This window comes from Tachypleus tridentatus, chromosome 10, assembly GCF_004210375.1.
Source record: "Tachypleus tridentatus isolate NWPU-2018 chromosome 10, ASM421037v1, whole genome shotgun sequence".
In the NCBI taxonomy this organism is placed as follows: Eukaryota; Metazoa; Arthropoda; class Merostomata; order Xiphosura; family Limulidae; genus Tachypleus; species Tachypleus tridentatus.
This window is the reverse complement of record NC_134834.1, coordinates 164281746-164306181: the sequence shown is the minus strand read 5'-3', so window position 1 is coordinate 164306181 and position 24436 is coordinate 164281746. Positions and strand designations below refer to the sequence as shown.

General features: G+C 32.2%; 2 protein-coding genes and 1 pseudogene across 3 annotated transcripts in view; 2 read left to right on the top strand and 1 right to left on the bottom strand.

The window, feature by feature from the left end:
* Positions 1-3991: 3991 nt before the first annotated feature.
* Positions 3992-5988, top strand: LOC143228562 (O-acyltransferase like protein-like). Its single transcript, XM_076459801.1, has 3 exons — positions 3992-4180; positions 5107-5186; positions 5862-5988. The coding sequence occupies exons 1-3, from the start codon at positions 4052-4054 to the stop codon at positions 5986-5988; spliced, it is 336 nt and encodes a 111-aa protein (XP_076315916.1). The 5' UTR covers positions 3992-4051.
* Positions 5989-6699: 711 nt separating this feature from the next.
* Positions 6700-9492, top strand: LOC143228258 (O-acyltransferase like protein-like). The gene is made up of 4 exons (XM_076459547.1): positions 6700-6762; positions 7653-7839; positions 8645-8787; positions 9323-9492. Exons 1-4 carry the CDS (start codon positions 6715-6717, stop codon positions 9464-9466), a joined length of 522 nt encoding a protein of 173 aa, XP_076315662.1. The 5' UTR covers positions 6700-6714; the 3' UTR covers positions 9467-9492.
* Positions 9493-12771: 3279 nt separating this feature from the next.
* Positions 12772-24436, bottom strand: part of LOC143228561 (cubilin-like) — a 48967-nt pseudogene continuing 37302 nt past the window's right edge. Inside the window, exons 16-20 of the transcript XR_013015349.1 lie at positions 23923-24434; positions 21468-21496; positions 20211-20351; positions 14373-14621; positions 12772-13932 (exon numbers count right to left, since the gene is read on the bottom strand). The product of XR_013015349.1 is annotated as a cubilin-like (transcript). The remainder of the gene's footprint in view (positions 13933-14372; positions 14622-20210; positions 20352-21467; positions 21497-23922; positions 24435-24436) is intronic.

The window sequence follows — 24436 nt, the reverse complement described above, 5'->3', positions numbered from 1 at the left end:
ACCTGTATCTCAGAAGGCATGGCCAGGTGGTTAGGGCGTTTGACTGTGTGGGCTTTATAATTGTACGATCAATCACACTATTCGTTGGTAAAAGAGTGGTCCAAAGATTGACGGTAGGTGGTGATAACTGGCCGCCTTCGTTTTAGTCTTTCACTGCTATAATAAGTACAGCTATGGCAGATAGCCCGCATGTAGCCTTTTGCAAAATTTAAAGAACCATAAACCAAATATATCTCAGTGTTTCTTAAACTGGAGTGCGCAAACCATCAGGGGTGCGCAATTCATATCCGAAATTTAATAACAATATTTAAAGTTATATATATCATTTATAAAATCAAAAATGTTTTATTTAATTTCGTTTACAAGAAGTATTTATAAAAACAAACAAAAAACATCGATAGGTTTGGAGGTCCGTCAAACAATTTTAATTAAAAGGAGCCTTCGCGTTATTAAAAGCTGAGAACTACTGTTTTATCTAACTAGATACATCAATCGTTCTCTGTCGAAATTATTCCTAGATTTGTTACCCTAAAAATATTTCTTTCTCGGCTAACATGGAACCTTCAAATGATTTAGCTTTTAAAATGTATAACGATACATAATTATGTGCTTGAATATTATGGTGGAGGCACGAGACTGGGGTAAATTGAATGAACTGTTTTGTATCTTGGAGTCAACATGTATTTAATAATGAACTGTTTTGTATCTTGGAGTCAACATGTATTTAATAATGAACTGTTTTGTATCTTGGAGTCAACATGTATTTAATAATGAACTGTTTTGTATCTTGAAGTCAACATGTACTTAATAATGAACTGTTTTGTATCTTGGAGTCAACATGTATTTAATATACCAAGTAAATAACGGCTTTATGAAAATATCCATTAGGGCGCACAAAAGCATCTACGTACTGCACTGATAAAGATCGTAGTGTGAGCTCTTAAAAACATGTCTGAGCGGTGTACGGTTTGATCCTGAGCTTGGGAAACAAAAATAAATGAGATTACCAGCCACAGATCAAAACGAGCATTGTTTTGGTTTTGCTTGCATTCTTTGGAAGATAGTCGCTCTAGCATATTTCAGTCTATAGATCTTCTACTGAAAATTTCTCGATTCTCGTGTTGTGAATCTAAAACTTATTTTACCTGCCTTACAAACGGAAGGAGCTTAATCATATGATCAAATTATTTAAAAATGGCGCTGAAACCTAACTGGGCATATTTTTTAAACATTTTGTTCTTGATAAAAATGAAAATAAAATTACCTTTCTGACAGTAGCTTATTCAATGATGTCCCTTTTATACTTATATCTGAATGTTTACATATACATTCTAGTAAAATAGTGTTTGTTGATTATTTTATGTCGTGATTTGAAGTCACTTGTCCAATACATGCAACATTACTGTGTTAATACATTCCTTTGTTTCTCAAGTTAGCGAACTAATTTAAGATACGAAAATACATAAACTCTTCTTAATTTAGCACGGCCATGTCAAATTTCATTAACTTAAAAAAGGGCACTTGAAACATTAACTAACTTAAAGAAAACAGTTTTAATTTGATCATTATAAATGAATAGTTTTACCTGTTTAAGTATATTTATGAAATGAGTCACTCTTTGTTAACGTACGCTTGTTGTGTGCTAAAATTAGAATTGTACTTATAAATTAGGTTCTAATTTTAGCTGTTGTACTAAAAAAGTGTTTGTTAACAAATGTGTTTTTTGAGGCACTTTTATAGATCCTAGCAACTCCGTGTCCCTGATCACGGGACGTTCCTTTGATTGATATGGAGTTGGTATTCGGCTTGTTTCTTTTCTGCCGGCAGGCTCAAGACTTGTCCACTTCCTTTTTGAGGCCTTTGTCTCGCTCTCCTTTCTCACCCGTCACTTTCATACTGCCCCACCTCACTTCATTACCTCAAATAATGTCAATTTAAAATACAGGTAAACTTCCACATATAGAGAAATAAACTTCCACGAGAGTGGACGAAGAGGAACTACAACGTTCCTGAATACCCTGTTGGGGGAGAGAATTCTTCAGATTACTCTCTCTCTAAACTAAACCCCTGTCAAGGTTTCGTTTAGTGTTTTTAAAGTAGACTGATGTTATTCAGGAATATTTCTGAAAACTGTTTAAAGCAACGAGAAATGATTTTTATCATCTAATCAGTTATAATAGCAACCAGTGCTCAGTAAGGAAACCTAAACAGTGAATATGCAATATAAGTTGTAATAACAACCAGTGCTCAGTTAGGAAACCTAAACAGTGAATATGCAATATAAGTTGTAATAACAACCAGTGCTCAGTAAGGAAACCTAACCAGTGAATATGCAATATAAGTTGTAATAACAACCAGTACTTCTTAAGGAAGCCTAACTTCTATATACACAATATCATTTGTTTAGGTAGATTTCTTTTGCTGCTAACAGTCGTTATAATCATTTGTTACTAATCAGTTTTATGTTAACTTTCATATCAATCATGATTTATTATTTTTTTTTTGCAGCTGACAGCTTTTTAGCAAGCGATTTCGTTTCTTCCTTTATGTCTCAGCCGATCGTCAACGGAACTGTAGCTGTCGATACATTCTTTTATCTCAGGTGAAATAATAGAAATGTGTCAATAAATTTTTAGTAATTTACTGAAAAATAATTTCAATGTCAGAGTTATCAGTAACGATATATTATTTACTTGTTATCCCCCCAGAAAAGGACAATTCGTAAAATTCAGCTTTCAAAATTATTTTTGGTGTTATAACAATTATTTACTTTTTTGTTGTTTAGTGGTTTACTTACCTTCTATGTGACTTTACAATTACTGGAGAAGAACGAACAGAGACTAAATATCCCTGTTTATTTGTTACATAGATACTGGAGGTAAGTTGAAACATTCTTGAAAAAATTTATTTACTTGTTATATAGTAATAACTGGTGTAAACTGAAAATAAAATGATTGCATATTGTAGAAATATTTTGTCTTACTATAATGGTTAATACCTGAATTACAGATAATTATAATTACTGTCGTGTTTAAATACAAAAAGTTCTGAAATGTATTTTCTTGAACGAACGCTAAGGAAGTCTTCATATTTTATTTGATTTTTTGATTTATACAGAACGCTTAATTTAGAAAATTCGTAAATAATGAAGTCGAGAATATTGGACTTACCATGTATGTTCCTTGAGACTAACTACAAAACCGTTGTTCTTAAGTAGTAACATAACTTTTCACAGCTAATTATATCATAATATTTCAAAGTCATGAAAAATGGACTACAACTAATTGCGTTTCTTTCGTGATTGTTTGTAGTTAAGCACAAAGCTGCACAGTGGAATATTCGTGCTTTACCTACCACAAATAACGAAACCCCATTTTTGGCGGTTTAAATTCGTAGACATTCCTCTGTGCCACTAGGGGAGGAGACGGCGTTCAGTGATAGAACAGTCAAATGAGTTTATTTAGGGATTAATAACATGCAGCCCGTCAGGGCTCTTTATAAAACACTATTGACAATCTTGAAAATTAAACTATAATTAACCATGTCAACTAAAAGGAAAATCAATCGCCAATTATTTGTTTCAGGACTGAGTAAGATGCAGTATTGGAATATTCTGAATATTATGCATAAGCAAAGGAAATTCAAACTTTAAATATTTACTTCCGGATTAGTAATTTCAGGGTGGATTACGTTTTTTTTGGTAAGCACAAAACTGCACAAGGTTGTGTCGAAATTCGATTTTTGACGTAATAATTCCTCGGATTTACCCCTGAACTAGCTAAGGAAAATGACAAAACTGATAATAAGTTTCAATTTTATAACTTTTTTAACGGCTACATATACCATTGAAGTCCGGCAAAAGGGTAAAATAAACAGAAAAATCTGAACTAAAAATAAAAGTAGTTTATTTTCAAATTTTATTCAAAAAAACATGAGAACTTACCCTGAAAAGACGGAATATTTTTATCCATTCTATTGAGCTACCATCTAATAAATCTTCACTCTTGTTTCAAGGCTTGCTCCGCCTCTTATCTTCACTATCTCTCTCACAATGTTAATTCCACTATTGGGATCTGGCCCATTGTGGCATGAAGGAATTGATCACGTGGTGGAAGGTTGCCGAAAGAACTGGTGGGCTAACATGTTGTTCATTAACAACTTTTTGACAACGAAAAACGTGGTAAGTAAAGAAGGCATTATATTTCTACGATATATTTTAAGAAAGTAGATTTTACTTTATGATTTAATTTACAGAACAGACCTCCTGTTGTAATTCTCTTTTGGTTTAAAACATTCGAAATTTGCACCTTAATGTTTGTTCAATACAATTAAATAGGAACTTAAGACTCAGGGATTAGATGGTCGAACTGTTAATCTGCGGATCCTTTATTCACGCCCCGTTAGCAACAATAACAAAAAATATTATTATAATATATGCGCTTCATAGTTTGGGACCGTGGGTAAATTATAAAGATGACGGCAAAAAATCCCACTATTCAGTCACAGAAAAGTTGACTAGCTGACTTTCCTCAGTTTTATTAGTTCAAAATTAAGGCCCGACATGGCCAGGTGATTAAGGCACTCGATTCATAATCCGAGGATCGAGGATTCAAATCTCCGTCGCACCAAACATGCTGCCCTTTCAGCCGTAGAGGCATTATAATGTGACGATCAATCCCACTATTCGTTGGTAAAAGAGTAGTCCAAGAGTTGGCGGTATGTGGTGATGACTAGCTGCCTTCCCTCTATTCTTACCCTGCTAAATTAGGGAAGGCTAGCGAAGATAGCTCTCGTGTAGTTTTGCACGAAATTCAAAACAAACTAAAATTAAAGGACGGACTAGCCTTGTGCAAATAATAATAAAAACCTTGTCAAAGGAAATGCCATCATCAAGTATGTGTAAGACGAGACTACTGAATATTTCGAGGCTATTTAACAGTTTTATCGAGCAGCAAGCATGAACAAGAGGTTATGAGTAACTCGAAACAGTTAAAATAGAAGTTAACACACACTGTGAAATTTGGATTTGTTCACGATTCTTAACTACTATTGCACCACATCGTATTATATTAGACAGAATGATCGAACATTTTATTTTTTTTCCAGTGCTTGAACTACACCTGGTATCTTCCAAACGACTTTCAGTTCCACATCCTGTCCTTATTAATTCTTGTACCACTGATGAGGTGAGTGTACGTACTGACAAAACCAACATTTCGATCATATTGTGTTTTGTGTTTTTCTTATAACAAAGTCACATTAGGCTATCAGCTGAGTCCACCAAGGGGACTCGAACTCCTGATTTTAGCGTTGTCAATCCGTAGACTTTAATCATACAAAGTACTTTAAAATACTAACTTTACTGAAAACGTAATTATGAATAAGTGTCAACATAGGCATACTCAGTTCTGAGAGAAATTAAAACAAGTTATAATACGTTTCATTCAAAACTTATCATTAGTTGTTTGTACAACGATATATACATTTAGTTTTTAAGTTCCTAATTTGTGGTCTTAAATAAATCTGAGAAGACTTCGAAATAGAATATGTTAGTAACATAATTTATAATTAACAATATCATTATCAACAAAGTCCATATATTTCCCAAACACATTTTTATAAATTATTAATAAACCAAATTTCTTGTATGACTGTCATTTTATTAGTTATAGAGTCTCTAATAGTAAATAAATCACGCAAAAATAAATCCTGTACATTTACCACCAATATAGCAAACAGTCCCACTAATTACTGCTGGTTTCCAACGTATTTTACAGGGAGAATGTGTAATTTCGCTCAAATTTTTCTTCTCCGTTATTTACACTGAAATAAAGTCAAAAATATGAAATTACTCTTCACAGATCTACTGTTCGTGGGTTGCTCATCACTGCAACTCTAGTTCTATCTTCCATGGTGATTACAGGAGCCATAACCGAATTCTACGACTATCCTGCCACCAGGCTGTACGGACTTCCAACAACCGAGTGAGTAAAAAATAAGTTGGTATAAGGTGATGTTGTTGCAATGTTTAAATTAATGTTAAGTGAAAATTCTCTCAGATGTTTACATTTATAACTGTGTTTGTTTGTTTGTTTGTTTGTTTGTTTTGAATTTCGCGCAAAACTACACAAGGGCTATCTGCGCTAGCCATCTCTAATTTAGCAGTGTAATATTAGAGGGAAGGCAGCTAGTCATCACCACCCACTGCCAACTCTTTGGCTACTCTTTTACCAACAAATAACGGGACTGACCATCACACTACAATGTCCCCATGGCTGAAAAGGCGAGCATGGTTGGTGTGACGGGGATTCGAACCCGCGCCCCTCCGATTACGAGTCGGGTACCTTAACCATCTGGCTATGTCAGGTTTAGTGTTAAGTGAATAAATACCGTGAATCTTTAAACACAATAACCTGATGTTTTATGATTCAAGTGGGAGACTTTAAAGTGCCAGTAAAGCCAGGACAGGAAAGTGAGAAGTCTTATATTTTGCATATTAACCACTAAACTAAAAGAAACTGTCCACGTTCCTTGACATTATTAATAAAATCAAACATTTAAAAATTAACGCAATATCAGCATCTATGCTTATGTGAAAACAGCGGTTTTACTCATTAATAAATTTTATTTTCCCTCTTTAGCGAGGTATGGGAGTTCTGTACAAGAATTTACTTTAAACCCTACACTCATCTCGGTGCGTACTGTGTTGGAGCAATGGTCGGGTGTCTTCTCGCCAAGAAACAGCAAATTGCTTTATCTCCGGTAAGGATACGTAGCGTAAAAAGTTTTGGAATAGTGTAGAACTTTTGTCTAATAGTTTTATTGTACATAGGAAACAATAACATTGCTGATGTTGGAATTTGGGTAGAAGTCTGTTAGGAAACTTAAATACACATGCTAAGCCTATATGTAATATACAACTACTGCTAGCATGATGTTACACAAAGTAAAAATTGTGAAACCGGGCAAGTAGTATAGATAATTATAGCATTTGACTTTTGCATATGAAATTAAAACGTGACCTAAGTTTGAGTAAAGGTTCCTATCTCTCGTCTTGTAGTTACAGCTGACTTTTGTTCATTTCTTGTATCTTACTAACCAGATGAGATAATTAGGTAATATAAACATTTGGAAGCAAAGAAACAAATTTAATTCGGTATTTTTCAGAGCTTTCGGACATAGAAACATTGTGTATGTGTGTGTGTACTTAAGAAAGGCCAAAGATGAAAGTAATTTCATGGAAAAGATCTTTAAAAAAGTGGATAATTAGGCCTAGTCCGAGTACGATGAAATCAAGGAAGAACCATCAACACTGACGAAATTAATTGGAATCACCTCACCTGGACATCAACTGTTTACCTTAATTTATCTGTAGCCCCAAATTAACTCCGAAATCTTTATCTACTTATAGTGAATCATTATTTTGATATAACAAGCAACTCGAAGTGAGCAATCGTAAGCATATTAAAATACATGGGGTTTCCAAGTGTTTACTGTTCCTCTTCTATTAGGTATGGAAGCTGTAATCCCCCTCTAGTTCCGATACATGTGTTTGTAATGAAATTTCCTGAATGAAACCGTAATATACAGCAATAAAGATATACAGGTTAGCAAATAAAAGAACTAAGTATTTGTATTTTTCCTTAATAAAGTTTCAACAAGTGTTGGGTTGGATACTTTCGATGGCAGGATTGATGCTGGTATTATACGGAACGTATGACTGGAACAGAGGGCAGGAAACTAGCCGTGCAGCTGTTGTTTTCTACGCTGCCACTCATCGGACTGTCTGGGCTGTAGCGATAGCTTGGCTAACTGTAACTTGTGTCTATGGTTACGGAGGTAAACAAATTGAGGTTTATTGATACCATATTAATGTATAGGTATTATTAAAAGTCTGTATATGACATTTTTTAACGAGTAAATTGTTCAAATATTTTATTTTAAGTCTTTTTCATTTTACACTGAGTAAAAAAAATATAAATGCTAGAAAATTAGAAATTGCACCTTATGACTTGAGAATTAAATTAATATAGAATATTCGTGACAGTTTTAGGCCAGTTATTAATTTTTTTGTTACGTCTTGTATTATTTAAGAATTTTTCAGGTGCAGGGAATAGTGACACTGTATAAAACAAGCATTTGACTTTTATGTGTTTCGCGTGTGTTCTACTCTTTCTTTAATATTTAAACACAATTAAGTGTGTTCTACTCTTTCTTTAATGTTTAAACACAATTAAGTGTGTTCTACTCTTTCTTTAATGTTTAAACACAATTAAGTGTGTTCTACTCTTTCTTTAATGTTTAAACACAATTAAGTGTGTTCTACTCTTTCTTTAATATTACCTTGGTAAACACTATTGAGTAAAATGTTTAATATTCCCTTCCTCGTTTTTTATGATAATTATTTTCCATTGTTAGCTTAGATATAGATTTAGGACTCACCTAAATTTCATAAGCTGGTTGAATCTCAGGAAGTATTGTTAATAGCAAGGGTTACATACCACTTGATGACTCAATGCATTTTCACTATTGTAAGAACAGATTAAATTAGCTGTATTCATTACTGAGTTAATTTTTAATTATGACCCATATAAATAGCTTGCTTTGATTGGGGAATTTTTATAATGATTTTTATTCCCCCTAGGATTACTGAACACATTTCTGTCCTTGAAAATCTTTGTTGTATTAGATAGAGTAACGTACGCAGCCTATCTAATCCATCCTTTGTTCCAACAAGTTTACCACAGTCGACTTCGTGTCCATCTCTCAGGAGATCAGTATGTAGGGGTAAGTATGTGTGTGTGTGATTTCTTATAGCAAAGCCACATCGGGCTATCTGCTGAGTCCACAGAGGAGAATCGAACCCCTGATTTTAACGTTGTAAATCCGTAGACGTACCTGTTCTACCAGCGGTGGAATATGTTTAAATAATTATGAAAAACAAAACTACAGAGTACAAAACAACGAAAACAAGTACCTTACCAAGAAAAACAAAAATGTTTACCAAGTGACGATGACGTTATAAAACATACAAACATTCTTCATTCGTTTTAGCTAAATAATAGTATTAAATGCATAGTAAAATTAACCCTTTGTATATGTAAACCGTTTCGTAACTTGAATAAGCGATATTATTATTGATTACCAATAATGAGTAAGTAAAATATGACATTTTTTGTTATAACATAGAAACATTCTATTTTTATGTTAATATCAGAACACAAAAAAGCTATAACTGTACCAAAGATTTGTTAGTTCATTTTAATAGTTTTACCAACTATTATAATTGTGATATTCACAAAGCACGTTCTCTTACTTCTAGATATATGGCTACCTCGGTAATTTGATGGTGGTCTATCCATCAGCGTTTTTGTTTACCCTCTTCTTTGAGTCTCCATTTTTGTCACTCGAGAAATTACTGTTGACAAGGTTCACAGAGAGAAAAGGGATTCAACGCTTTACTTAGCGAGCGGATATAACAAAGGAAGAGTAGGGCTAAGATCAAACCTTCAACGAGCCATGTGGAAAAAAATGTTTTTGTTCCCCGATGACTTTCTGTATTTTTCTGTTTCGTTTAAAAGACGTAAATTGACTTTAAGAATATTTTGAAGTATTATGTAGCTGGTAACTCCTCAAATTATTAGCTTGTTTTTGAACATTTTTCTATCGGCGGGATCTGCATAAAGCAATATACTAATTTATTTCGTCTTTTACCTATCACACCACTTAGAACTGGCAAAATATGGGTGAAATCAGTGATCAAGTAGGCCTAACTAGAACCATTGTGGTAATTATATTTGTTTCCATTTCATGTATGACTAACCCGATGTTATAACCAGCAAAGGTGGAACTAGAAGCAAGCAAGCTAGAGTATAAATAATTTAGAAAAATGTACTGAAGACTAAGACGTAACTCCACTTATGATTACTTCTAGAGCTAAACTGACCGGCTGCATCATCACTTTTCATTAAGTGAATAGAAAATGTTATTTTAAAAATATCTAACTTCCTTGTCACAATGGCAAACTCTTGTTGTCCGTATAACTTACACCACCTAGTTTTTAAATTAATCGACCAACTTTTTGACTTTAAGTTTCCATGGTCTGCAAAATTCAATTAAATAAATTATATTTTGAACATGTACTTCACTTTATCAAAATAAAAGTCTGAACTTGAGTCTCGATTTTTAATTGCAATTTTTGTACACAGAATAAAATTCTTCAAGACAGAGATAACTAATAAAATAGTAGCACGTAAGCGAAAGTTTCTGTACATCAATTCTATTCCATAATTTAACTGTACATTACTTGCTATATGGCTTGTTTACCTTAGAAGTCTGGCAGACACTGTAAAATATACAAGTAACAACAGGGAAGCGAATTATAAGAAAAAGTTAGAAATAATTTTTTTTTGGTAGTTAGTCGTGTAATATATTTTTCTATGGTGTTGAGTTGTATTTATCATAATTTGTGTAATAAGTCATCTGTGGTAAATTACGAAATCGATCAATGTTTCACAATATTTCTCAATAATATGTTCGCTCTTATTCATACAATAAGAAATTATATATTGTTACCAGGAGCTTTACTCTGTATCCACGTTCTATATTTGGGTAGGTAAAAAGTATTATGTGAATTTATGAAAAAACGTATTTAACTTTAGGCTTAATTTTTTTTAGAAATAAACTACGAACCTGTTTAAATCAGGCCATCCTTATAACGACGTTTTTTGTTTGTTTTCCCTTCACTTACATTGGTAAACAGGCTCTTATTTTTACCCATTCTAGAGCATCCAATATAGAGTTGTCCATGTGAAAAACATGATGTCAATTATACCCCACTATCTTCAGAGACTGGCCCTGTGCTTTGTTGATTGACATGTCAAAAATTAATTTGACTTGGAATTGCACGTGTTTGAACTTGAAGGGGAGATAAGTTTGGAAGTAATTGGATATACGAGATAAAAATAATAATATCTTCCCATTTGTCGTTTCCAGTAATAATCGTAGATTCAATTACATGTGGTAACAATGTCATCACTACCAGTTTTGTACCAGTTGCACAACCAAGGTGTTTCCAGGTTTCGTATTAGCATGATTGAAGCGACTTTTTCATGTGATAATATAGATTCGTTGATTTGACTTTAATCTCATTGTAATGAATAAGTGTTATAATGTAAGCCTTACTCATTCGTAGTCTGTTTTACAGTAGACAGCATAATTTTATTTTATAGGCTAGGCCTACTCTTTGCTTTTTTTACACACGACGTTTTAATAATGCATACATTTCTTCTTTCTTAAATATGTTATGTATTAGTAGATCTAAAATTAATGATCTCCAAATGTAACTAAACAAGCCTATCTATTTTACTGCAATATCCTAAATTAAATGTCAACTCAAACTTACGAAAAAATGTCATGTGCGAGTTGAATCACAACCACGTAAAACAAATAACTCGGTGTTTTCATTATCGCCATATAAAGAAATATTAAATGACTCTAAACTGTAAATAATTATTCACGTAATGTATATGTTAACGATAAAATTGCTGGTTCAGTTAACACTGGAAGACGATAGGCGCGTATATCAACCAAAATATCGTCGTTTTGCACACAACGTGAGGGATGCGTGTTCTTTACAGTGAATACAGTGGACAAACAAACAAGCAAGCAAATAGAGATTTTGAGTACATTTTAGCTCGCCATTAGTTTATGTGTGTGTGTGAATAATATTAATTTAATATTCGGTATTTATAAAGGGCAAAATGTTTAATGATTATATTTCAGACTTCTGTAACCTGTGAGTGACCGCATCTTCTGCTGATGAGCCTTGAATAAGTAAAACTTATGCCCTTTTTTTGTTTTTCTAGAACTACAATACAGATGTATGTGTAATATGTAACTGTTTAAGAAGCTTTGACGTAATATCTCAATCTATACATATAGTGAGGAAAAGTGTTATATATATATATATATTAACACTCACACACACAAAATATTGGAGATGTTTATGGAGAAAGTGGATAACATGCTAACATCATGAAATGTATCCCTATCTATTTTATTAAAATAATCCGCATAACGGTATAATCACGTTTTTATAGTTTATGACTAGCTGTCATCTAACCAATTAGACATTGCCACATCAACATAATGTTTACAAAAGTATATCCATTTATATTACTTCCGACACTAGTATGCTAGTGCTAAACTTGGTTTCTTGGATAGAAATGTCATAACCAAACCAAGAAATGGAAATTGACATTGAGCTTCAAAAAACTTAATGAAGAAAGCTGGATAAAAGCCCTGTTTATAAATGAATCGAAATTCAAATTTCCTTAGGTGGCGTAAAGAACACAATACGTTGATCAACTTAAAACATCTACAATAAAACATGCTGAGGAACAAATACAAGAGTAGGTTATATCGCAACTAATGGTTTTGGAGATCTACTTATTATTGATGGTACTTGGCTGTTGACAGGTACAATAATATTATTACCCATCATAACATTCCCTTAGGAACGAGATCTGTTGGGCAGAAATTCATCTACCTGTCATAAAGGGATCCCTAATATGTAGCATATACAGTGATATGATATCTGGAATAAAAAAAAACCGGTTAAACTTTCGTTCATGGACCTGGTACAGATATTATTAAGACTTTTGTGAAAATTGAGATGGTTAACTCAAAAACAAACAATTTGGATTAGTCTTTGGAAATAATATTGGTCATTTGACATATTGTTTTCACAACTACACATTGACAAACATAGGAAATAATGTACTTTCTTTAATTCAAATACAAAATATTAGCTCATTGTACAACTTACACACTTTTCTTTTGAATTTCGTGTAATAATGTACGAATAATAAAATGACCATTTGATTTCAGTTGGTCCAATCACTAATTTCCAATGTCTAAGTAATTTATTTTTCCTGGTAATAGCAAGCAATACAAAAATAAATTATACCATTTTTTAAACTTATTTTCAAAAACATATTTTTGTAAATAATAATTTTCAAATAAACGCAAAGATGTGAGGTTTACTGAGTTTCAATATTGCATGTTTACAGCATACAAAACCTTTTCCTTCACCCTTGACGAATATACGTAGGAATAAAAATTCAAGTATCTAACACAAATATACTTCTAAACAGAATGTGAAACCCAAGTGAAATAAATCATACCTACTACAGTCCTGACTTCTAGTTCGAAGAACAACAAATTCAAATGATGAATGAATTATCAAAATACCTTTCTGTCCAAATTTTCTAAGAAAGAATAAAAGTTCTAGAAGCACATTACAGAGTGATTAATAAACTCCGAAAAGAGATAGAAAGAAAAAGGATTTCTTTCTACCTTTTTTTTTAAGATTTAATCCATCTTCGGTATAGATTTTGAAAGAAAAAAGGCCCGTGAGAAAGAGGGTATATTTGTTTATTTTTGTCTTTTTTCAGATCAACCCTCCTCTGGTTTATTAAAATATTTGGAAAAAGCCTCGATTAAAAGACTTTCTGTGTATTGAATTCGATTGCAAGCAACTCTTTCTTTTCTTTCTTATTTGATTTATCAAGTTTAACCGTTTCTAGACACTGTCAAGGCGTAGTAGGTCAACAGTTGGATCAAGGAAAAACGATTGTGAGAGATGGCTTCCATTACGGATGCGAGTGCGAAAGTCTTCCCATTCTGTAAATCTTTTTGGTGTACTCGACAACCTGATGTAATCAACACTGGAGGTGTTGTTATATTTTGTGGTATCAGAAAAAGTACGTAGACCATCATCACTCAATTTTAGAGCTCTTAAATGACCAAAGATTTTACGACACGGAATTTGTCGATATTCGAGATGAAAACCTTGATCACTGGAGAAATCATCACTCTCGAATTTTAACTGGACTTCTGGAAGTGAGCTGTCCCTGAAGTTCACTTCACCTAATAATGAGTAGGATGGAATGATAAACAATTAAAAGTTTGTCCTAATTCTGTACATATGAGCTACAAAGTGCAAAAATTTTATTTTGGCATTATCTTAATAAATATTTACATCTTGGATAAACACCGTTTTTATTTCTGAATACAACAAAATAAACTGAAAATTTAAATAGACATTGTGAAATTGAATCGAAATTTTGTAAGCATAAATTAGGTGTCTGACTTGAGTTTGTTTGTGGTATAATTTGTTCATAGAGTTATAGATAATTTTAAAATGTTACGCGATATGATTGTATCTGTAAATAAACTACACAAAATCTGGGTAAAATTGAGATTAGTAGTTCAAATCCGTCACACCCAAACGAAGACTAAAATTTGTCAAAAGCTAAATCAAAAATAAAACAAATTGACATTGAATCAACTATTTTATCATAACTTACGTATTTGCTTTTTCAGTTGTGCGCCACAGAAACGCCTATTTTCTATTTTAAAGAAGTCCTTTTGACAACCAGGTGAAAACTCCACTTGAAACTCATGGAAATAAATCTCCACCCCACAGAAACCTTGAACTGGTTCAATTCGGTAAGAACAACGAACGCCATTTTTGTAAGGTTCAGGAAAACCAGGACTCGTAAAATGGCCTCTTTCTTTTCGCTGGCAATAGCTGCAGAGTGCCGGTGGGGGTGTAGCTAGGTAAAACAGTTCAATAAAAACAAAATATTTTACTTTGCTCCAATTTGTTAATCTTTTTTCGTGAAGATAATTTTCAAGTATACGAGTTTAGCATAATACAAACACGTGTAATAACTATTTTATTTATATATATTCATTCCAGATATTTTCAACTTCAGAGCCGCTATAACACTGGGCCAAATTCCCCGTTTCTAGTAAATGGAACCACATAAATTCCGATAGTTAAGATATTTATAACTTGAATCGAGTGTTTTTAGTCTAACATAATGATTAATGACTCACTACAAAAAGGTAAATAACTTAAACCTAATGTAGTTAGAGATAAAAAAAAGGAAATGTAAAAATATGGTAAAGACATTAAGATAAAGAACACGAAAGTAATGTAAGTTTGTCATTAAACTACTTATTTTACATTAATCTCCGTAGATAAAGAACATGAAGGTAATGTAAGTTTGTTATTAAACTACTTATTTTTTACATTAATCTCCGTAGATAAAGAACATGAAGGTAATGTAAGTTTGTTATTAAACTACTTATTTTTACATTAATCTCCGTAGATAAAGAACATGAAGGTAATGTAAGTTTGTTATTAAACTACTTATTTTTACATTAATCTCCGTAGATAAAGAACATGAAGGTAATGTAAGTTTGTTATTAAACTACCTATTTTACATTAATCTCCGTAGATAAAGAACATGAAGGTAATGTAAGTTTGTTATTAAACTACTTATTTTTACATTAATCTCCGTAGATAAAGAACATGAAGGTAATGTAAGTTTGTTATTAAACTACCTATTTTACATTAATCTCCGTAGATAAAGAACATGAAGGTAATGTAAGTTTGTTATTAAACTACTTATTTTTTACATTAATCTCCGTAGATAAAGAACATGAAGGTAATGTAAGTTTGTTATTAAACTACCTATTTTACATTAATCTCCGTAGATAAAGAACATGAAGGTAATGTAAGTTTGTTATTAAACTACCTATTTTACATTAATCTCCGTAGATAAAGAACATGAAGGTAATGTAAGTTTGTTATTAAACAAGAACATGAAGGTAATGTAAGTTTGTTATTAAACTACCTATTTTTTACATTAATCTCCGTAGATAAAGAACATGAAGGTAATGTAAGTTTGTTATTAAACTACTTATTTTACATTAATCTCCGTAGATAAAGAACATGAAGGTAATGTAAGTTTGTTATTAAACTACCTATTTTACATTAATCTCCGTAGATAAAGAACATGAAGGTAATGTAAGTTTGTTATTAAACTACTTATTTTTACATTAATCTCCGTAGATAAAGAACATGAAGGTAATGTAAGTTTGTTATTAAACTACCTATTTTTACATTAATCTCCGTAGATAAAGAACATGAAGGTAATGTAAGTTTGTTATTAAACTACCTATTTTACATTAATCTCCGTAGATAAAGAACATGAAGGTAATGTAAGTTTGTTATTAAACTACCTATTTTACATTAATCTCCGTAGATAAAGAACATGAAGGTAATGTAAGTTTGTTATTAAACTACCAATTTTTACATTAATCTCCGTAGATAAAGAACATGAAGGTAATGTAAGTTTGTTATTAAACTACCTATTTTTACATTAATCTCCGTAGATAAAGAACATGAAGGTAATGTAAGTTTGTTATTAAACTACTTATTTTTACATTAATCTCCGTAGATAAAGAACATGAAGGTAATGTAAGTTTGTTATTAAACTACCTATTTTTTACATTAATCTCCGTAGATAAAGAACATGAAGGTAATGTAAGTTTGTTATTAAACTACTTATTTTTACATTAATCTCCGTAGATAAAGAACATGAAGGTAATGTAAGTTTGTCATTAAACTACTTATTTTTACATTAATCTCCGTAGATAAAGAACATGAAGGTAATGTAAGTTTGTTATTAAACTACTTATTTTTACATTAATCTCCGTAGATAAAGAACATGAAGGTAATGTAAGTTTGTTATTAAACTACCTATTTTACATTAATCTCCGTGGATAAAGAACATGAAGGTAATGTAAGTTTGTTATTAAACTACTTATTTTACATTAATCTCCGTAGATAAAGAACATGAAGGTAATGTAAGTTTGTTATTAAACTACCTATTTTTACATTAATCTCCGTAGATAAAGAACATGAAGGTAATGTAAGTTTGTTATTAAACTACTTATTTTTACATTAATCTCCGTAGATAAAGAACATGAAGGTAATGTAAGTTTGTTATTAAACTACCTATTTTTACATTAATCTCCGTAGATAAAGAACATGAAGGTAATGTAAGTTTGTTATTAAACTACTTATTTTTTACATTAATCTCCGTAGATAAAGAACATGAAGGTAATGTAAGTTTGTCATTAAACTACCTATTTTTACATTAATCTCCGTAGATAAAGAACATGAAGGTAATGTAAGTTTGTTATTAAACTACCTATTTTTACATTAATCTCCGTAGATAAAGAACATGAAGGTAATGTAAGTTTGTTATTAAACTACCAATTTTACATTAATCTCCGTAGATAAAGAACATGAAGGTAATGTAAGTTTGTTATTAAACTACCTATTTTACATTAATCTCCGTAGATAAAGAACATGAAGGTAATGTAAGTTTGTTATTAAACTACTTATTTTACATTAATCTCCGTAGATAAAGAACATGAAGGTAATGTAAGTTTGTTATTAAACTACCTATTTTTACATTAATCTCCGTAGATAAAGAACATGAGGGTAATGTAAGTTTGTTATTAAACTACTTATTTTTACATTAATCTCCGTAGATAAAGAACATGAAGGTAATGTAAGTTTGTTATTAAACTACTTATTTTTACATTAATCTCCGTAGATAAAGAACATGAAGGTAATGTAAGTTTGTTATTAAACTACTTATTTTACATTAATCTCCGTAGATAAAGAACATGAAGGTAATGTAAGTTTGTTATTAAACTACTTATTTTTACATTAATCTCCGTAGATAAAGAACATGAAGGTAATGTAAGTTTGTTATTAAACTACCTATTTTTACATTAATCTCCGTAGATAAAGAACATGAAGGTAATGTAAGTTTGTTATTAAACTACTTATTTTTTACATTAATCTCCGTAGATAAAGAACATGAAGGTAATGTAAGTTTGTTATTAAACTACCTATTTTTTACATTAATCTCCGTAGATAAAGAACATGAAGGTAATGTAAGTTTGTTATTAAACTACCTATTTTTACATTAATCTCCGTAGATAAAGAACATGAAGGTAATGTAAGTTTGTTATTAAACTACTTATTTTACATTAATCTCCGTAGATAAAGAACATGAAGGTAATGTAAGTTTGTTATTAAACTACCTATTTTACATTAATCTCCGTAGATAAAGAACATGAAGGTAATGTAAGTTTGTTATTAAACTACCTATTTTACATTAATCTCCGTAGATAAAGAACATGAAGGTAATGTAAGTTTGTTATTAAACTACCTATTTTTACATTAATCTCCGTAGATAAAGAACATTAAGGTAACGTAAGTTTGTTATTAAACTACCTATTTTACATTAATCTCCGTAGATAAAGAACATGAAGGTAATGTAAGTTTGTTATTAAACTACCTATTTTACATTAATCTCCGTAGATAAAGAACATGAAGGTAATGTAAGTTTGTTATTAAACTACTTATTTTACATTAATCTCCGTAGATAAAGAACATGAAGGTAATGTAAGTTTGTTATTAAACTACCTATTTTTACATTAATCTCCGTAGATAAAGAACATGAAGGTAATGTAAGTTTGTTATTAAACTACTTATTTTACATTAACCTCCGTAGATAAAGAACATGAAGGTAATGTAAGTTTGTTATTAAACTACTTATTTTACATTAATCTCCGTAGATAAAGAACATGAAGGTAATGTAAGTTTGTTATTAAACTACTTATTTTACATTAATCTCCGTTTTATCTTTTTTTTCTGGTTTACATGAAATTTTCGACCCAACTGCACCAAAATATGCGCAGGTTTCCATTATAATTGTAAGCATTTTCTGGGAGAGCATGCCACTGACTATTCACCCTATTTTCACTCGTCTTTTCGATTCCTTTCCACATGTATACATTTTGCTTCCGACACTTAATGTCCATTTTAATTTTTTTTCTTTCATTGAGGGTGCCAACGTTTTTTTGTTTTATCAAAGTACGTGTTCGATGAAAATATTTGTTTTAAGAGTCAAAATAAACAGAAACTTTCTGTTTATAATGAAGTTATTCAACATAAGAAAAAATAAAGTTTTCTGAAGTATCTTGTAACCACATTCACGAAAAATAAAATGTCAGCTGACTGCTTTTCAAACTACAGGATGTCACATAAAAATAAAAATATACAAGGCTAAAAAAGCACAATGTATCTATAAGTTTAAACTTAGTTTCTAGAAACTGAAACACTTGCAACTAACAAATGCAAGTTCTGAAAACAAATTTATCGCGACGAGCTACAAAACGCTGCCTTTGTTCCGTAATTCTTCATGACGAGAAACCCACTTGAAATAAAATGTATTCAGAACGGCTGGTATGTGTAACACTTTTACTAATAAAGTAGAGAACAACGTTTCGATCTTCCTAGGTAACCTGAAGATGACCTAGGAAGGTCGAAACGTTGTTCTCTGTTTTATTAGTAAAAGTGTTAATACCCAGACCAGTCAATCTGAGATACATTTTTGTTCTACAATGATGTTATTGTTAAATCCAAAGCTGCAGAGTAAGCTATTGAAGTTTTACCTACTGTAGGAATCGAGACTCAAATTTCAGCGTTATAAGTTGTCAAGCTTATCACTGAGCTATCGAATGAAGGTAATAATATTAATTAGAATATTACTATGTCAAAACAAGTTAGAAATATAAGCATAATTTTGAAATAATATAGAGTTCTAATATTATATAACAATCAAACTTGTAACTCATTTAGAAACTAGCTGAGTAACGGAAGTTATGTAAATTCATTTTCAATGAAAGTTTATCTTAAGACATGAAAAGTTGCTTTCCTCATATGTAATTAATTGTGAAATACGCATAAACGCCCATAAAAACTGCAAGACATAAAACCTGAAACCGCAAATTTTCCTGTATCTTCACATGGACCCAACAAAGATTCATACCAAATTTGGTAAAGATCCATCAACTGGGGCGAAGTAGTGGTAACAAATGGGAAAAGCTCATACAAACCGCAAAACTGAAAATCTGTTTGTGTATGAATCTAATTAATTTCCACACCAATTTTGGTGAAGATCCATTCACACCCTGAGAAGGAGTTACATGGGTATACAGACAGTACTGTTATATTCATATATCGTAGATAAACAAAGTCTGTTTCAATTCTTACCTGTTGATGATTTTGTTGTTTTTTTTTAGCATAAAGCTATATAATATACTATCTGTACTGTGTCAGTTGCCGGCATTATACCATACATTTAAGCGTTATAAGGCCTAGTGGATGCTCTACTCGCAATTTTCAAACTTCAATAATTATATCTAATGGAAACGGAAACAACTGTAAAAATGTCATTGTGTAAATCTAACTAGTTTACGTAACTTACCAGGTCGCCATGTTGGTCTTAGTCTATGACTCTGACATTGGGTTATTTGCTGAACACGGACTGAAAATCCTGGTCGACTAGTCACTTTATCAGAGTGAAATACAAACTGTACAATGTTTTTCTCCTGAAACGAAACAATGTCTGAAAGAAAAAAGTGTTATATTTTACAAACAATTTTCGGCATTCCTACACATTTAGTGGCTAATTATTCTAATCGTGATTAAAAATAGTAAAAAAAAAAAGATAATTAAGTTTAACTTGTTTTGGGTTATTAATATTCTAGTATTATTTTCGTACTGTCTTTCGAAAATTACTTTTATGTGTGTTTCGAACACCTTTCCACTTCAGACATTATCTTTTTAACTAACTAAATTTATTTCAATGTTAAAATATTGGCGTTACTACGGATGATACTGAAAAGCATTAGTTTGTTTTGAATTTCGCGCAAAGCTACACGAGGGCTATCTGCGCTAGCCGTCCCTAATTTGACAGTGTAGGATTAGAGGGAATGCAGCTAGTCATCACCACCGATCGCCAATTCTTGGGCTACTCTTTCATCAACGAATAGTGGAATTGACCGTCACTATATAACGATCCCACGACTGAAAGGACGAGCATGTTTGGTGTGACGGGGAATTGAACCCGCGACCTCAGATTAAAAGTCGAGTGCCTTAACCACCTGGCCATGCGGGGGCAAAAGCATTAGTTAAGTAATATTCAGATACAACATTAAGTGATTATGGAAAATAAACTATTGTGTCATCTACAGGTGGCCCTTAAGTCCCTACCCATCCATATGTTATTATGTTATATTCAATTACGCATATATTATAAATTTGTTTCTTTTTTTTTCAGAGAAATATGGCCGATGTAAGCCCATTTACACTTAAAGAGCGTATTGTGACAAGTCCGGACTTGACAACATGTGATAACTCTCTTTGGGGATACATAAAGGGCATTGTGTCTAAACAACGTTATAATACTAATGATGAGTTGAAGGCAGCTGTTACCGCAGCATGTGGAACAATAACCCATGCTATGCTGAGGAAAATGTCTCACAGAACATGGCGTCGCATAATATTATGCAGTGAGAATGAGGAACAGCACACAGATACATTGGATACATGAGATATATGGATGGGTAGGGACTTACGTGCCACCCTGTATAATGTTATTATTCTATTTTTATTTGAACAATATTTTTATAAGTCATTTTCAGCTTCCTAACACGGTTCAGTCTATTAATCCTAGAATTACCGATTTGATCCATATCACACCAGATTTCTCTAAAACAATTTAAGATCCAAGTTACTTATATGATCCATGATTTTATTGGTTATCGAGCCTCTAATAATATACGAGTAACAAAGATATTTTAATTCAAAAATACCGCCAAAATTTAATTTAATACCGATAATGCTTCCGGTGCCTTTCACGTGATTTCACCTCAATCCAATTTGGTCAATTCTTTACATAGGCAACAACATAAACTTTCTAAACATATAAAGTCTTACACTGCTAAATTACGGGCAGCTAGCACAGATATCCCTTGAGTTGCTTTTGCGCGAAATTCAAAATAATATAACTATTGTTGTGTTTTATATATATTCACTGGGAAGAGGTGCTTAGGACTATCACCATAATGTATACAGCATTCGTTGCTTAAGACTAATACCATCATGTATACAGTATTTGTCTAGTTCGCATAACAATTTTTTTCTCGAAATAATTTAGAGTGTTATGTAGGAGTCTATCTGTTACTGTTTCTGTGTTTGAATATTTGTGCATGAAATTAAAGAAAGTTGTTTTCGGGACTTCATATGCTGTTGTTGACTAGTCTTTTTTGTATTATTCGTAGTTTGGTTTGTATTAGTTTTGATGTTAACGTTTACCCACACCGGGGCTGCAAAGTCAATTACAGGTCGAATGTATGTTTGTAAATTTTTAATATGTTGTCGGTTGTTGCTTTAGTGTTTTTAACCAGTTAGACTCCTAGTACAGTTTCTTCTTTGGCAAATTTTGATTCTAATATTATTTAGGTGGTTTGCTCACGTGATGTTTGAGTCATATGTTAATTCTAGAAATTTAGCAGATGTAACAGTCTGGAAAAGCATTCCGTTCATATAATAGCTTTGTTTGTTCTTTTTTGTGTTTGGCTAATTTTGTGAATACCACTGGTTGTTTTTTTTTTTTTGGTTTGTTAATTTTAATTCCATATTTTTGACGGTACTCACTTATTCTATTTAATTCGGAGTTGCTATTGATGGTGTGGGGCCACTTTTCCAAGCTGCTACATCATCAGCGAACTGTGATGAGCATCCATGATTTAGATCATTCAGAGGCATATTGTTAACATACATGATGAAAAGGATAAGGCTAACTAACCCTCCCTGATGAACACCTACCTCCAGAGTAAATAACTCTGAGAAGGTACTTTCAACAATTATTCTACATTTTTTGCTTTCCAAAAAGTGTGGGAGCTAACAAATATTTCCACGATTTAGCTCCATTTCTGTCGTTTGGGACCGGAGACCGTTGTACCATAGAGTGTTTAAAACTTTCTCGATGTCGAGAAAGCATGCGACAGTGCATTTTCTTTTATTAAACTTATCTACTATTGATTTAGTTAGTCCAACTAAGTGATCGGTTGTTTGTCTGAATTTTCTGAGTCCATTTTGTACTTCAGGGGTATTTTGATGTGAAAAGTCTATTGCTGATTATTCGTTCGAGAATTTTGCCTATGCAGGCGATTGGACGGTAGCTATTCGGTTTATTTACTGGCTTTTCTATATTATGGAACATTAATACACTTGCATGCTTCCAAGAAACTTGGTTATATCCAAAGTTTAGTGATAGGTTGAAGATTGGTGTTAGGTGTTAAAATAATTTCAGGGTGCTTTTTTTGAGTAGGGTAGCTTGTATTCCATCTTCTCCTGGAGTTTTGTTTTTGTTTTTTTGTCGTTGTGATTGCTTCTCTGAGTCTTTGTTCAGTTCTTTTCCTTGTTAACATCTTAGTTGTGAAGTCGCTTGTGTCAGCTGGGAAGTATTGTTTAAATAATTCTGTATTGTTTCTTATGTAGTCGTTTACTTTATTATAAAAATAAGTATTCGTGTCTAGTGCATGATGTGTTTTGTAAATGTTGTTTGAAGGCCTCTGTTTTCACTGAGTTTGTGTATGTTATGGTATTGTAGTGGTAAGTATATTCTTGTTGTACTTTCTCTATTTGAGAGTTTTTTTAAAGTGTGATCAGAATTGTTTGGGATCTATTTTTTATTTAACTTGGAGCAGATGTTGTCCCATTGTTCTTTAATAATTTAATTTCTGTTCGTATTTTATTTCTTATTGTGTTTATCTGCGTTTTAATTTCTCCGTCTCTCGTTTCTATATACTGTATCCCTAGTTGTCTTCGTTGTTTAAAAAGTGTTATTAGTTGGGTGTGTGGTTTCCAACCGTGGTTTATTGTTTTCTATTGATTAGTGGTATTGTTTGTTTGGCGGCTTTTTGAAAACACTCCGTGATTACTTGACAGTATTTATCTGTGATATTTCGGATTGGTTTTCGGCTGTTTGATTTATTTTGATGGGTAGTAGATTTTTCCAGTACTTTTTGATATTCTTGTCAATTTGTTTTTTTGTAATTGAAATTTTCTTTTCGGTGTATTTTTATAGAGGGTAAGATCGAAGACACCTCCTTAATGACAACATATATCACAAATGTTGAGAAAGAACATTCAGATATAAAAATAAAAGGAACTTACGGATACTGTTTCGTGGTAGGTGTCCACAAAGTTTTTCATTATCAATAGACAAATAATCAAACTGACAGTGTGTACTGGGTTCCAAATCGAACCGAACCAGGACGAGTTTTAGTCGACACACGCTTTCATTGAAACGCTTGATGCTATATCGACAGTTTAAGTTGTTGGGGTAAAGATCGGGGTAATTAACGCTATACAACTCAAAATACGGACGGGTAACAACTTCGTTGCAACCTACTGTTGAAGTGGGTGGAGTAGGGAAGGCTTTCAGGTTGGGGAAGTGTGGGTGCTATTGTAGGTAACGGCTGGCTATGAGCCTGAGAGGTTGAAAGATGAGGGTCCAACCGCTCTGGAGAAGTTGGATGACAGTCCAACTGCTGGACGTGTATTTTAAATCCTGGTCTGGTATTAGCTGGATCAGAGTGGAAACGTACCACAAATTCAAAGTTTTGAAAGTTGTATTCTCCT

Coding starts and splice junctions, on each gene's coding strand:
- LOC143228258 (XM_076459547.1), top strand. CDS start 6,715: ATGGTCGGGTGTCTTCTCGCCAAGAAACAGCAAATTGCTTTATCTCCG. Junction 6,763..7,652: donor AGCAAATTGCTTTATCTCCG/GTAAGGATACGT, acceptor TCCTTAATAAAG/TTTCAACAAGTGTTGGGTTG. Junction 8,788..9,322: donor CAGGAGATCAGTATGTAGGG/GTAAGTATGTGT, acceptor TCTTACTTCTAG/ATATATGGCTACCTCGGTAA.
- LOC143228562 (XM_076459801.1), top strand. CDS start 4,052: ATGTTAATTCCACTATTGGGATCTGGCCCATTGTGGCATGAAGGAATT. Junction 4,181..5,106: donor TTTTGACAACGAAAAACGTG/GTAAGTAAAGAA, acceptor TTTTTTTTCCAG/TGCTTGAACTACACCTGGTA. Junction 5,187..5,861: donor ATTCTTGTACCACTGATGAG/GTGAGTGTACGT, acceptor TACTCTTCACAG/ATCTACTGTTCGTGGGTTGC.